The 13486-nt window shown below is 36.3% G+C and overlaps 1 protein-coding gene across 1 annotated transcript in view; it reads left to right on the plus strand.

Moving 5' to 3' along the window:
- Positions 1 to 13486, plus strand: part of LOC144449743 (atrial natriuretic peptide receptor 1-like) — a 38570-nt gene that overhangs the window by 9817 nt on the left and 15267 nt on the right. The window contains exons 2-9 of the mRNA XM_078140319.1: positions 603 to 712; positions 1402 to 1640; positions 2136 to 2241; positions 8163 to 8362; positions 8800 to 8919; positions 9769 to 9904; positions 11608 to 11762; positions 13232 to 13349. Coding sequence (XP_077996445.1) covers positions 603 to 712; positions 1402 to 1640; positions 2136 to 2241; positions 8163 to 8362; positions 8800 to 8919; positions 9769 to 9904; positions 11608 to 11762; positions 13232 to 13349 — 1184 coding nt within the window. The remainder of the gene's footprint in view (positions 1 to 602; positions 713 to 1401; positions 1641 to 2135; positions 2242 to 8162; positions 8363 to 8799; positions 8920 to 9768; positions 9905 to 11607; positions 11763 to 13231; positions 13350 to 13486) is intronic.

Raw genomic sequence — 13486 nt, forward strand, 5'->3', positions numbered from 1 at the left:
TTGAACGGCAGCCATATTTGGTGTATGAATGAATAATTTGTGTGACAGCTCTGGAAACATAAGATATAAAGACGTCACTCGAGATTGCTGGTGTCAATATATTTGACCTTAACCTTGACCTTTATAGAAAAGGACTGAAACTCGCTTTCTCATAGTACATTACAGACTTTTACAGTTTGTAAAAAATATATTGAAAATGGCGCCCAGTCATGAATATTCAATTAGTTAGCGTCTTACATGGAAGTGAAACATCGTACGTACAAAAGTCTGAAAATTAAAACGTACTTGGAAAATGCATTCATCAACGGTTAACGACAATTGGTTATTTAATAACCAACATGATTGGACCATTTGCGCATGCATTTGTACAGTATTTCAAGACCAAAAAAGACATACTCATTTAACCCATCCATGTATTATCAGGTACCTTCTGAGTTAAAATTTAACAACAACAACAACAACAACAACAACAACAACAACAACAACAACAACAACAACAAAATCAATTTTGTCTGTTAATAATTATTTGAGGAGGACTGTGTCTTGTACAAATACATCATGTTCAAATAGCTAGTGATGGTTCTCTCACCTTTTATTTACAGTATTGTGACAAGAGACTCGAAATGTGACTCAAAGGCTTCTGCAGCCGGTACAGTAGAGCTCATCTTTGATGAAGATGTTGATGTCATTATAGGTCCACCATGTTCAGTTGGTAAGTAGATTTGTGTTTTTAAAATGGATACAAATTGCTTGATTTGTCGACATTCTTCATGTTGCAATCCACATAAGATGATGCATACATTGAGCTCTAAGACCTCTCCTGAACGTTCTTAGCACTGGCTACATGAGCAACTTTCTAAACGTTGGCCATATGAGATGTTCAACACATTGGCCATACGAACAAGTCTAAATGATGGCCCTTTTGCGTCATACTAAAAGGTGACTGACGTTTACCCTATGAGCAATTCTAAACATAGTATGAGCAATACGCCATATGCCGGTTATCGAAGAACCCCCGAAAAGATAAAAGATATGATTGTTTGGCCACTAGGGGCGCTGTTTTAGAACCGGAAGTGAGGGCCAGAATTGTAGAGCATTGTGGCAAAGCAAACATAGGCTCTATGAACCATTCTAAACGTTGGCCATATGAGTAATTCAAAACGGTTGACTCTGAGCAATTCTAAACGTTTGCTATATGACATGTTCCACACATCGGAATATGAGAAATTCTAAACATTGGTAATATATATAAACCTTTCTAGCCCTACAAACGATTCTTAACATTGTCATATGAGCTGTTCCATACACATTAGCCCTAGGAGATATTCTAAAGAAGAAAGATCGACCTGATGATGTAAAGACTAGTCAGAATTGTTGTAATCTTTATCTATTTTTTTGTAGCCTGTTTTCCCGCGGCTCAGCTAGCCTCCTATTGGGACATACCCATCATATCCTGGTTTGCCATCAACAGGTCCTTTAACGATAAAAATTACTACACAACATTGGCACGTACATTTGGACCATTCAGCAGAATGGCTGAATTTTTTCTGATGATATTTTCTAAATACAACTGGGATCGTGTAGTACTTCTTTCTTCAACGGAATTATTGTGGGATGATGCATGCCAAACGTTTGTTAGGGTAAGTATTATACATCAACTATTGTTGCCTACAAGTTACAATTGGCCAGTATACGTTTTTTTATGAAAGCAATTTTTTTATCCAATGTTATATTATCATACAGTAACACACGTGAACAGGAATATACCCAGCAACAAGGGCCATACATATAGCGATAGGCAAATGACAGAGTCAATTGCTCGCAAACATGGTGGACAAGTGAGCAGACATTCGAAAATTGACATATGCAAAGCACCAGACATCACACCCATAGCCGCGAATTACACTATCCGGCAACGCTGATGGCAACGAATGAACGTTCAAATATAAACAGCTCGAGGTACGATCGTGTTACTTCTGCAAGTTTTGATGACACTGGACAAAACGATGGCATTGTCGTTTTGTTCTCGTAAGCTATGATTAATACGTCTATTATCAAGCACTTGTTAGCCCAAAGTCGTTATTTTTTACCACTAGTATTATCACAAACTCATGCCTGTTTTTCTCTCTTCCAAGGTGTTTGAGGACACTAATGTAACCGTGGCTTACTATGGTCAGTATACAACGTTAACCTCTAAGAAACTCAACAACTTGTTTCTCAATGTCGAAGAAGAAGGGAGAAGTAAGTTCCTCTTATTTTAAATGAACAGTGTTCATATTGGTAATTACTGTCTATATTTCAGCACAGACCATGAATTGAACACCGGAAGTGAACACTTAAGCTTGCCAGGTGTATTTTTACATTAACATACGATCAGTAAGCACACTGACTGTTTCCGTCCTTACAAACCAGAGCATATTTTTCCATTCACTTCTTACAACAGCGCCGTAAAAAGGCTATTGGTTTTACTACGGAGTCTACTTCTTGTGCTTCATTCACAGCAAACATATGCGTTTAATTTTGCATAATCAAGTCTCCAACTTGGCTTGATTTTACACTATTTAAACTAGAGGTCATAGCCCCCTTCCTTAGCCAATCAGCAGTCTGCTATTGATGGCTACGTCACTAGGTGAAAGCATATATTCATACAGAGGAGTTTGTACCAGTCAGCAATCGATGAAAATTGTCCTTTTTTTAGCTGGGATTTACTTATCTTGTGCTTAATGCTTGTCTGATATCTTTGATTGAAGGTAAATGGCCAGTAATCGTTAAGATTGTACTGAGCATTTTGCTGTATGTCCCCTTCTCTTCTTTCCAAAAGGTAGGGGAAATATATTCAAGTCAAAGCGTTGTTATATTTAGCCATAGAAAAGAAAAACAACGTTAACAATCTAAGAAATACTATACGCCCCGATGATTGTATAGTACTGAATTCCGTAGTCGAGTAGCTTTGGACTCAGACCACCAAAATGTACTTTGGGTGATCCATTTACGTCTAATGAGGATTAACAAATGATAAGGGACCGGACAGAATTTACGGCAGAGGGGGGGCCTGGGGAGAAATTGGGGGGGCCATGAAAAAAATGGGAGGCTTGAAGGGGGGGCCATGAAAATTCTCATGGTTTGAAAGGGGGGGGCCGCGAAATATTTTGTCATTGAAAAAAATTAATATGTTAGAAAATTTAGCATTGCATGAGATAGCACTTGATATCGCCTTTAATATTGAATGTCTACACTTTCATTTATGTATTAAAATGGAAGTGTGTACGTTTGTATGTACCTATTTAGTGAAGCATAAAAACACTACTCAAGATTAATTTGATACACCCTGCATTACTCTTATATACGCCAAGTTGTTCACACACACACACACACACACACACACTTACACACACACACATATGTATACATACATACATACATTTTAGCACTGTGGAAACAGGTTCAGTGTGTAATTACCATCAAGGATACATATGTATATATATATATATATATATATATATATATATATATATATATATATATATATATATATATATATATATATATATATATATATATATATATATATATATATATACTAGCATAGGACCTGATTTAGATAGGTGTTTTATTTCTTTCCTTGACACTATTCTTGAGTTTCACTCTCAGACTCACTAGAGTCTGAAGATGTGAGGCAAGACTTGTCTTTCTTTCTATCTAAAACCAGTGAAATTAAACTATTTCCCTCCTCAGCATCATCAAATGCATCTATCTGTACTAAATATTGTAAAGCATTTAGATGTCTGCGTGGTGTTAAGTGTTATTTCATCAGTGACTTTGCACTAACTTTGGTAGTTGCCTTCTGGCCGTATATACTCATCTGATCACTGTACAGTGTATTGAATACAATTCTGAATTTGCTGTCCCCATCATGAAGTCACAAATGCCTGACACTATAGGTTTAAATATGTATGGTATGGAACTGAAAGCATATTGATTACATCTAAGTATTCCACAACATTCTGAATTTCTTTGCACTTTCATGAAGTCACAAATGTCTTACATTTACATGTGTATTGGTAATGCATTTGGTGTAGGAAAGTGAAAGCTATATTTGTCAGACCTCAGTGTGCATAAAATCCTTAGTTTGCTAGCACTTCATGACATCACAAATGTCTGACATTAGATAGTTATTGTGTTATGAGTATAAATAGATATTTGAATACACTATGTAGGTGATGTGATGTCCTTAGATACTCCCCACAAATGTCCCCACTACAGTTTTTTACAAATCACGCATGTGAATGTGTGTTTACTCTGTGTCTGTGTTTCTGTGTATGTATCAGTGAATGACAGTTAAAACCACCACATCAAATGCCTAGGTATTAAGTGATGACTACTTATGGTGTCTAGTTGGGAAATAAACAAGATTATACCACATGTGTATGATTACATGTATGGTCAAAATGTTTTATTTTGTTTTGTTTTCTAAAAAACTTCCTCTACAACTACCAAGTTGTTTGGGCTGAAATAGTAACATAATAGTAGTACCAAAAGAAATATTACAGTTGTGCTACAGTAACAAAAAAATTTGTACTCTTTTTAGTTATTGTAGGGGGCAGGATATTGTGCACTTTTTTTCTTTTTTTGGGGGGGGGGGGCCATGAAATTTTTATACTTTTGAAAGGGGGGGCTGTGAAATTTTGGTCACAGTGGATGGGGGGGCCAGGAAAAAAAACAAGTCAGAGATAATTTCTCCCCAGGCCCCCCCCCCTGCCGTAAATTCTGTCCGGTCCCTAATCGCATGCAAAAGAATATCTTTCGAGGGGAACAAAGGCGAGGTTGATTGTTTCTGGTCAGGGCATTTTGTCTAAAGTGGTGCGAGCGAGGGCGCGATTTTTTTTTAAATCTCAACAAAGCTGTCACGAAATCTACTATTTATGACAGTTACTGTTTATTTAGTACTTTAGAGTAAGTGTGTATGTGGAGCAGATGTCATTTGCTTATTCATGATTGGTTCTGCAGTTGTCTTCACAGAAGAAGGGAGGGTTATTTTTGTGTTTTCCCCCGGATCTGCGGACTGCGTGGGCTGGACAAACGCGAATTTTTTTTTTTTTAAGCCTTAGTTGCATTACAAGCTGTAATGTTCTTTTGTGACTGGGGACTCAGAAAAAGGAATTTTCTCCAATTGTGCACTGTACCATTTGGTATCTAAAATAGACTTTGATATCAAAACTAGAAAATATAGGAAGGGGTCTGCTGTACACGGAGGCTATTGTTTACAGAATCAGTGGCGATACTAAACTAAATTGTATCTCGTTAACTGTCAGTTGAGCTCATAATATGATGCACTATTTAGCTGGAAGTCGCCCGACATATCTATTCCCGCAAAGAGATTATGAGCTAAAAATTTTGTTTGTTTCCTATAATATCTCGTTCCAGTTTACAGAAGACCTCTATTCAGCCAGATTTTGCCAGTTATTATAACACCCTTTCAGAGAGGTCGATGAAAATGTAAAATCGATGAAAATGACTTTTCTTGGTCCCAAACCAAACCATAAATTATTGCAGCTATAATAAAATCAGACTCTCTTTCCTCCTGATCGACAGATATGCAATCTAACGTGCAATCTGGTTATGTAATTTGACTCCAAGCTCCATCAAACTGCGTGCAATTTAAGTATAGAGTTTTAAAAATTACCTTTTCTTAAAAAACATTTCTTAGAACTAAATAGTATTGGAAGATAATATTACAAAAGTCAGTCGAGTATATATTACAAAAGACAGCACGGGGTGTGTAAAATTTCATAGATCGACAGATATGCAATCTAACGTACGTGCAATCTGGTTATGTAATTTGACTCCAAGCTCCATCAAACTGCGTGCAATTTAAGTATAGAGTTTTAAAAATTACCTTTTCTTAAAAAACATTTCTAAGAACTAAATAGTATTGGAAGATAATATTACAAAAGTCAGTCGAGTATATATTACAAAAGACAGCACGGGGTGTGTAAAATTTCATAGATTGTTGTTTTCCAGGTCTACAGACTAAATATAACAATCTTTTGAATACTATATATCCCTACCTGTACAGGGTACATATATCTATAGTATACATAGTACTATAGAGATTGATACATTTGTAGCAGCGAGATTCGTATGATATTTTCCTAAGAAAACGGAAATCTAAGCAATAATACACGCCCCTGTGGTCGACAGTCTTAAATTTCCCTTCACATATCTGTGTTCGATTTTCTTTTTAATGGAACAAACGAGTATAAAGTCGGTCTCAGATTCAGAATCAGATTCACATTGGAGGATAATACATATTGAGCCCCACGTCCGGTCTCATATTCGAAAAATCACGAAACACGAGAAAAAAGCAGTCAAAAAAGAAATAATAATTCCTGTAGTCCCTATTGTACAATTTCTCGTTTGACTGCTTTTCTTCTGGTGTTATCGTGATTTGTTGAATATGAGACAAACATATTATCCTACAATGTGAATTTGAGACCAACTAGTACTCGTGTGGAACAAAGGCAAAGCTAACTGCATTGTGCGTCTTGGTGCCCAATTACGTATGCTGATGTCATCAAGAACCTATTGCCACTACCTTACAGGTGGATTATGGGTAGAAACGATAGCGAGACTGACAGATAGGGGCACTGGTGACATCAGCATACGTCAGAGACTGCTTCCCAGCTCTGTTGTCTACTGCTGGGGAAGGTTATGTTATAGTTTTTGCAACCGTTGATCTCCATCATTCACACGATTGCCATTTTATTTAAGCATTCAAGAGAGAATGGCTGAGTAATTTAAAGATGATGGAAATATACCTGTCTCATTACAAAAAAAATATATATGAGCCTTTTGGAGAAAATATTCAACAGTTACATTGATGCATGGTGTTGATTTTATGAATGGCCAGGGGATAAAGTTTGTTGTCTCATAACCAGCAATACCATCACTGGAGAGAGAAAAAAACAGTCCAAAGAAAATCATGACCAGTTTTCATATTCATTACAGTTTCATTGATTCATTGTCATACATTGGGTCGATTGACTAGGTGAGATGAGTATCAATGCTGGTACATCATTTGTAAAACATTGAAAGCAGTTACGAGTATTTACGTAAACCAAAATTCCCTCTAGAGAAAGCGAATACATTGATGAGTTATAGTTAACCGAATCGAAAGCTAAAGTAAACAAAGAAAGATAAAGTAAACGACCAAACGAACACACACACACACACACACACACACACACACATACATACATACATACATACATACATACATACATACATACATACATACATACATACATACATACATCTGAATTGTCTACTCAGTGTCTGCTAAAACCACTTCTGACAGTTAGAACCACCTGTGTCTGCCCAGTGAATCAGCCGCTGATTTTAAAAAAAGAAATCCCCAGTGAATTTATTACTGTAACATTGATACCTGGTCAATAATTATTAGGATCTCGAAGACTGCCTTTTTTTGTGTAGTGGGACTATAATACACTTACTCCATCCATTCGGGGAATCTCCTGTATTGAAAAATGACACTAGAAATCAAATGAAATACGGGAATACGAGACCAAGACTTTAGATGACCTATAAAACTCATTAGAAACACCGTCTGGTCCTGTATTGACCGGATTTTAGGTTGCTTAACTGTTGTATTATTTACGAATATAAGATTTCACCAGTTAGACTTTTTTGTTTAAATCTCAGTGTATCTTGAACTTAGTCAGTAGCGCTAAAAATTCCCGGGAAATCCCAACCAAAGGGGGCGCTGATAAGGTGTCACTGGCTAATTGTTTGCATTCCCATCCAAATCTATGTACAATAAGCCGACCAGAATAAGTATTGACAGGATCCAAATTCTTAATAGACTTTGAAATAGGAGGGGGTATTTGACTTCATAACCTGTGAAATAGGAAGGGGTACTAGTGTTATACTATATACGGTGGCCTACAAGTGACACGACAAACGTTTGTAACCGTACAAGTATGCTATAATGTCGAGGAAACCCATACATACATGTTTTTTGTTATCAACTGTGCTAACAACACAAGACGATGCTTTAGTGTCATTGAAGGCATCCATCAAGATTAACACAGTATAATAATTATACAAGTATTTTCACTCGAGTAATTCTTGTTTTTATATTACAGTCGTCATCATGTGTGTACCTCGAATTGATAGACGAAAAATAATGTTGAGGGCGTACGACAGAGGTATGTGCGATGGCTCATATGTGTTTTATACTGTTGACATGCTACCGGTAGACGACATCAAAGACCTCCTGTCAACGTTCCCAGGTAATGACGGCAGAGACGAGGACGTGTTAAAGGCATTTGAAGCAGTTTTTCAAGTAAGTTTATACCGGGTTATCAAAGATTATTTTCTCTTCGAAGATCCCAGGTTGAAGTGATGGAGTTAACTGAATGTACGTGTGATTCATGAATAGTAACTTTTAATTTACCAGTGCCTAAATCAAACATCTTAGCATGTAGATTGGAAATTTCAGTATTTCTCCTTTCACACTACACCCCCCCCCTATTTTATGTATTTTTGCAGACGTAAAGGCGACTTGAATAGTTCGAAAATTATATTACATCTTCTTTTGCGTCATTATGCCTACCATACTGTGTGTTTCTTTGCATTTTTGTTTTGCATTTTAACTCTTGTTGTTAGTTGTAGCTACGAATTATAGGCAATAGTTTTCCTGAATATAATTGTTAATTTTTGAAATTTGTAGGTGATCAACGGGTATACAGTTGGTTGTTGTATGTTTGCTTCCATCATTAGGTATCCCTGTCAGAGCGCGCCAAAGAAACTCGCGCCGAGTTTCGGGATGATGTTCTTACCAAGTTGAATGAGTCACCGTGGAATTCAACCACGTATGACGTCACTCCAACAGCTCCTCGGGTAAGATTGTATTTATAGGTTACATCCGGGTACCATCGGATATTTTACGGTACTACCTTCAAAACAAATTTGTAGCAATGACAATTAACTGTACGTGAATATGGAGGTTAATAAATACAAAAGCCTACACTGTTAATAGATTTCCCGATGAGTTGAAATATAGAGGTTATTGTGGCATTACAGGTCCATGCCAGAAGCAATCGTAAAGTGCCTTGAGCACAAAATGTATAATATAAAATCGAACATTATGGTCTTATGACCCCCCCCCCCCAGCTTCTCTCTTAATTCGTATGGCTTAAAGAAAAGGTCATGTTAGAGTTATACTTACTTTTTTTTCAGTATACTTGTATGATTACTGCTAACAATTTACGTGTGAATTTGGATGATAAAATAGCGCTTTGGTAAGGTTGTCAACTTTCAAAAACTTCGGGATTTCTTGCAAGGCATTTTGGGAAAACCTGACAGGAAATGACATCACAGTTACTAAATCTCTGTCTTGATAGCGTTACAAGATTTCCGATTTGAATATGTTTCAAGGTGTTATACGTTGTTATTACGATGTATTATAAGATGATAGCAGTAATCAAGGGCAGAAATAATTTTAACTGGACCTTTCCTTTTATAAATTTATGATGTCATGTCATTTTGATTTACACCATTCCTTCATGATTTCTTCCAGACTTTGTGATCTTTCGTTATGTTTATGGTTAATGAAAAAAACAACTTTTACTTCTTATGTACCATGGATTCATGTGTGTGGAAACTGAGACTGGTTTGTGCTTGGCATTACTAACACCTGCGAATATTAAAATGACACATTTTGTTAACACTTAATTGTGTGATTTTTAGGGAAGCCGTTTCGCCGGTTTTCTACACGATGCTGTTTTACTGTACTCCTTAGCTATCAATACAACCCTCGCTGCAGGTTTCAACATTAGGAATGGCGTCAATGTTATCAACCGAATCAAGAACACATACTACCAAGGTAAGACAGAAACATCAACCAGGATGGAGGAGAAAATTGGCGGGAAATGTTACATAGATGACTGTTGACCACCTTATCTCTGAAACAACTCTTAATAGGAAGTGGTGCCCTGTTGTTTTGAAAACATCAAGTCAAGTTTTATGCCTGAAATCTATCTTATACAATTAAATTAGTCTGACTAGTTACATAATGGCTCTCACACATTAGCCTGTCCAGGGTCGTGTATATCGTGACAAATCGAAGACAAATGATTAGGCCTAACAAAAAACATTGTGTGGTTCCGATTACGCTCAATTTTAGAATAGGTAGGGTAGCCTGTAGGTATATTTTTCATTTTATGTTTGTTTTTGTTTTTTTTTGGTCATATGTGAGTGTCTAGTTCACGTTTTCCATGTGGTATCTGTGCTATTTGTTTCTTCTCATCAGATATACAGCCATTTCAGATTGGAAGAATAGTTTTATATTGTCTTTTTAAGTTGATGTCAGTTTCCGCATCCACTATTTCTTGCGAGACTTCACACAATTTTCGCGATTTCTTTTTCTCGAATACGTAAAAAGAAGTTTAGGGTCAGCGTGAAAAACTCGGTGGGGTCGGGTAACCGGAACCAAAATTGTTTTCAAACCTTTTTTCAGATATATATATATATATATATATATATATATATATATATATATATATATATATATATATATATATATATATATATATATATATATATATATATATATATATATATATATATATGAAGTCAGTAGTAAGATTTATCCGCAGCACAGTGCTCGATACGTCTGCACGCAGAGCGGAGTATATGTTGAGGGTAGAAGAAAATCAAGTAGGGTTTTTCGTCTCTACAAGCCTGTTTTGTGAGTAAATCACTCGTCAGGAGATGCTGATGTACAACAGATTACTTGATTTTCTTCTACCCTCAACATATATATATATATATATATATATATATATATATATATATATATATATATATACAGACACACACACACACACACATACACACACACACACTGCGGACCTTTTTAAAACTTATCTGATGATGTTCTGTTAACACGGGAGTAGCCCAGTCAGTATTGTTCAAAACCTTTCAAAATGACTCAACCCATAGTGGCCTGAGAAAATTACTATTATTGAGACCATCCAGTTTAGAGGATGCATGTAAACGTTATACATGTGTGATAGAGGCTAGATTTATACTTATTTTTTGGAGTTCGAGCCATAAGAAGTGTAACAGTACATGTCATAGTGATTGCTATTGACGAATTATATTCACCTTGTTGGTTAAGTTGAAATGCACCTTCACTAGACTGAAAATATACAAAGTAAAGTTACTGCTATTGCCATGCTGGCCACGTACACAAACAACAATTGAAATAATGGGTGTAACAAAAATAAACAATTTTATAACACATCATTTTCATATAGCCTTCATTGATTGGCTTAGATCGTATCACGTGGTATGGGCTATTGACCCATAGTCAATTTGCATACAGGGCCGTTAGGCATTATTCAGGCACTAGTAGATGTCAAATTACCTCTCGTTGTTTTGGAACAACTATTTATCGATGGAAATAGTTGCTACATAACAGGCGCCCTCCCTTGGGGTAAAAAAATGTTTACTGAGTGTCCTCATAGTCAGCCAATAAGCGTTTAAATATAGACTATTCTCAGTATCGATTTATTTGTTCATTAGGTATGACAGGAAAAGTGTATATTGATGAAACTGGTGATCGTTCCCCAGACTTTGAAGTTACTGACCTTCAGGTAAATGGTTATATGGAGAAGATATCTGAGTTAGTCAATACGGAAGGTTCTTCCACTGCCAGTCAAACTGTACGTACCACCACGGTAACTATGATTACATATCTTCTAGATATATTGGTAGGGTTGCTACGATTGACTCTGGCAGTTGATACCATTATTTTCTTATATTGGTGTTAGTTTTCTTGAACAAAAATAATAGCAAAGTTGAAAGAGTTCATTTCACTCGTCAAACTACCAAATTCACTACAAAAGTTACAAATTCTGGTTATATTTTCTGATAGTTCGAGATTATTGCAGAACAAATCGTACACGTTTAGTAATATGAGGTTATTACCCGGCCCGATATCACCTCTTCTTGCGTCGTATCGCCGTGAGTGCAGTTTCCGTAACGTGACACGAGTCGTTAGGCGAGTCGTTAGACGAGTGTCAAGTTACGGAAACTGCACGAACGATGGATTGTGATAAATGATTTATCATATGGCTATGCCCAGGAGTTCAATGGGAAATTACGAAAAATAAAAGAGCACGGCTTGCTGTAGTTGACTGACCCTGTTCAACCTGCTCCAACGATCATTGATTTTCATCAGATTTCGGTGTAACTTTCCATAATTATTTCGAAATACAATAATGTATTAGAGTAAGTTCTCTAAGCGTTTCAGAAAATGCTTTAATGTTTTTGTTCATTAATATGAAACTAGTTGATCGACCGCGAGCATAACTACTGCAGTGCGATAGTGTGTTGTAGCGTACACCACAGGGTTCAGCGAGCATATAATTGATTGATCGAGCGATTGCTTTATTGATTGATTTATTATTTTGTTGAATGATTGATCGATTGAATGATCATTTTTTATGGTGCAATGTAACATATTTTGTGTGTGATATTGATCAATTGACTCATTGAGTTTTGTGTGATGATATAAAACTGTTTTTCTTCTTTCCCTGGCTAATTTTCTCTGTTTCAGCTGTATGTAATTCTCTCTTTATTGACTAAATAAAGACACCTTGCCCATTCTCCCCCCCTTATCTAAACTAAAACACCCCTAACCTAATAATTGGCAAGCGATCACTTACATTAACAGTTTGCGTCATCTCTTATCTTCTGGGAGATTATCACACTCGTTTATGCATTAACGAGTATAGAAGAGAGCCTTTCTACTCGTGTGTGCATGATTGACTGTTTTTTTCTGGTGTGATAATCTCCCAGAAGATTAGACATAAAGCAAATCTTCGCAGTAACTGATCCATGTTAATTATAAGATTAGGGGTGTTTAATTTAGATAAGAGGAGAAGAATGGACAAGGTGTCTTTATTTAGTCAATAAAGAGAGAATTACATGTTTTTGTCCAATCAGAGAGGTGCACATTTTCTGGTGACTTTTAACGTGAATATCATGACGTTTAACGTCCCATATCAAAAATGATCTTTTGGCGTTAAAACGTCAGGATCAACAATTGCTCTAGGCATAGGTGATAATAGCCAGTTAAAGTTCAGAATTAGACGAACGTCTTCTGAAATATAACAATTTCCTAATGTATATGTTTGGATTTTAGGTTTTTTTCGAGCTAAAAGATCCTCGATGGCCCAGTGGGAAGGTTGGTGCCGATTACGCACCACCTGGTGTTCCTGAATGTGGTTTTAACAATGAACTATGCAATTATACATCTGATAGTAAGTAAGCTAATTGAAGCTGCACCTGGAACATTTTGTTTGAAAATCAGCGCCCTCAACGGCGTTCACGATTTCAACCAGTTTTGCTACTGCTTATGGATAATGTCGACCACTGTTTAATATGTAAAATGTCTAAT

The sequence above is a fragment of the Glandiceps talaboti genome, chromosome 18 (assembly GCF_964340395.1).
Source record: "Glandiceps talaboti chromosome 18, keGlaTala1.1, whole genome shotgun sequence".
In the NCBI taxonomy this organism is placed as follows: domain Eukaryota; kingdom Metazoa; phylum Hemichordata; class Enteropneusta; family Spengelidae; genus Glandiceps; species Glandiceps talaboti.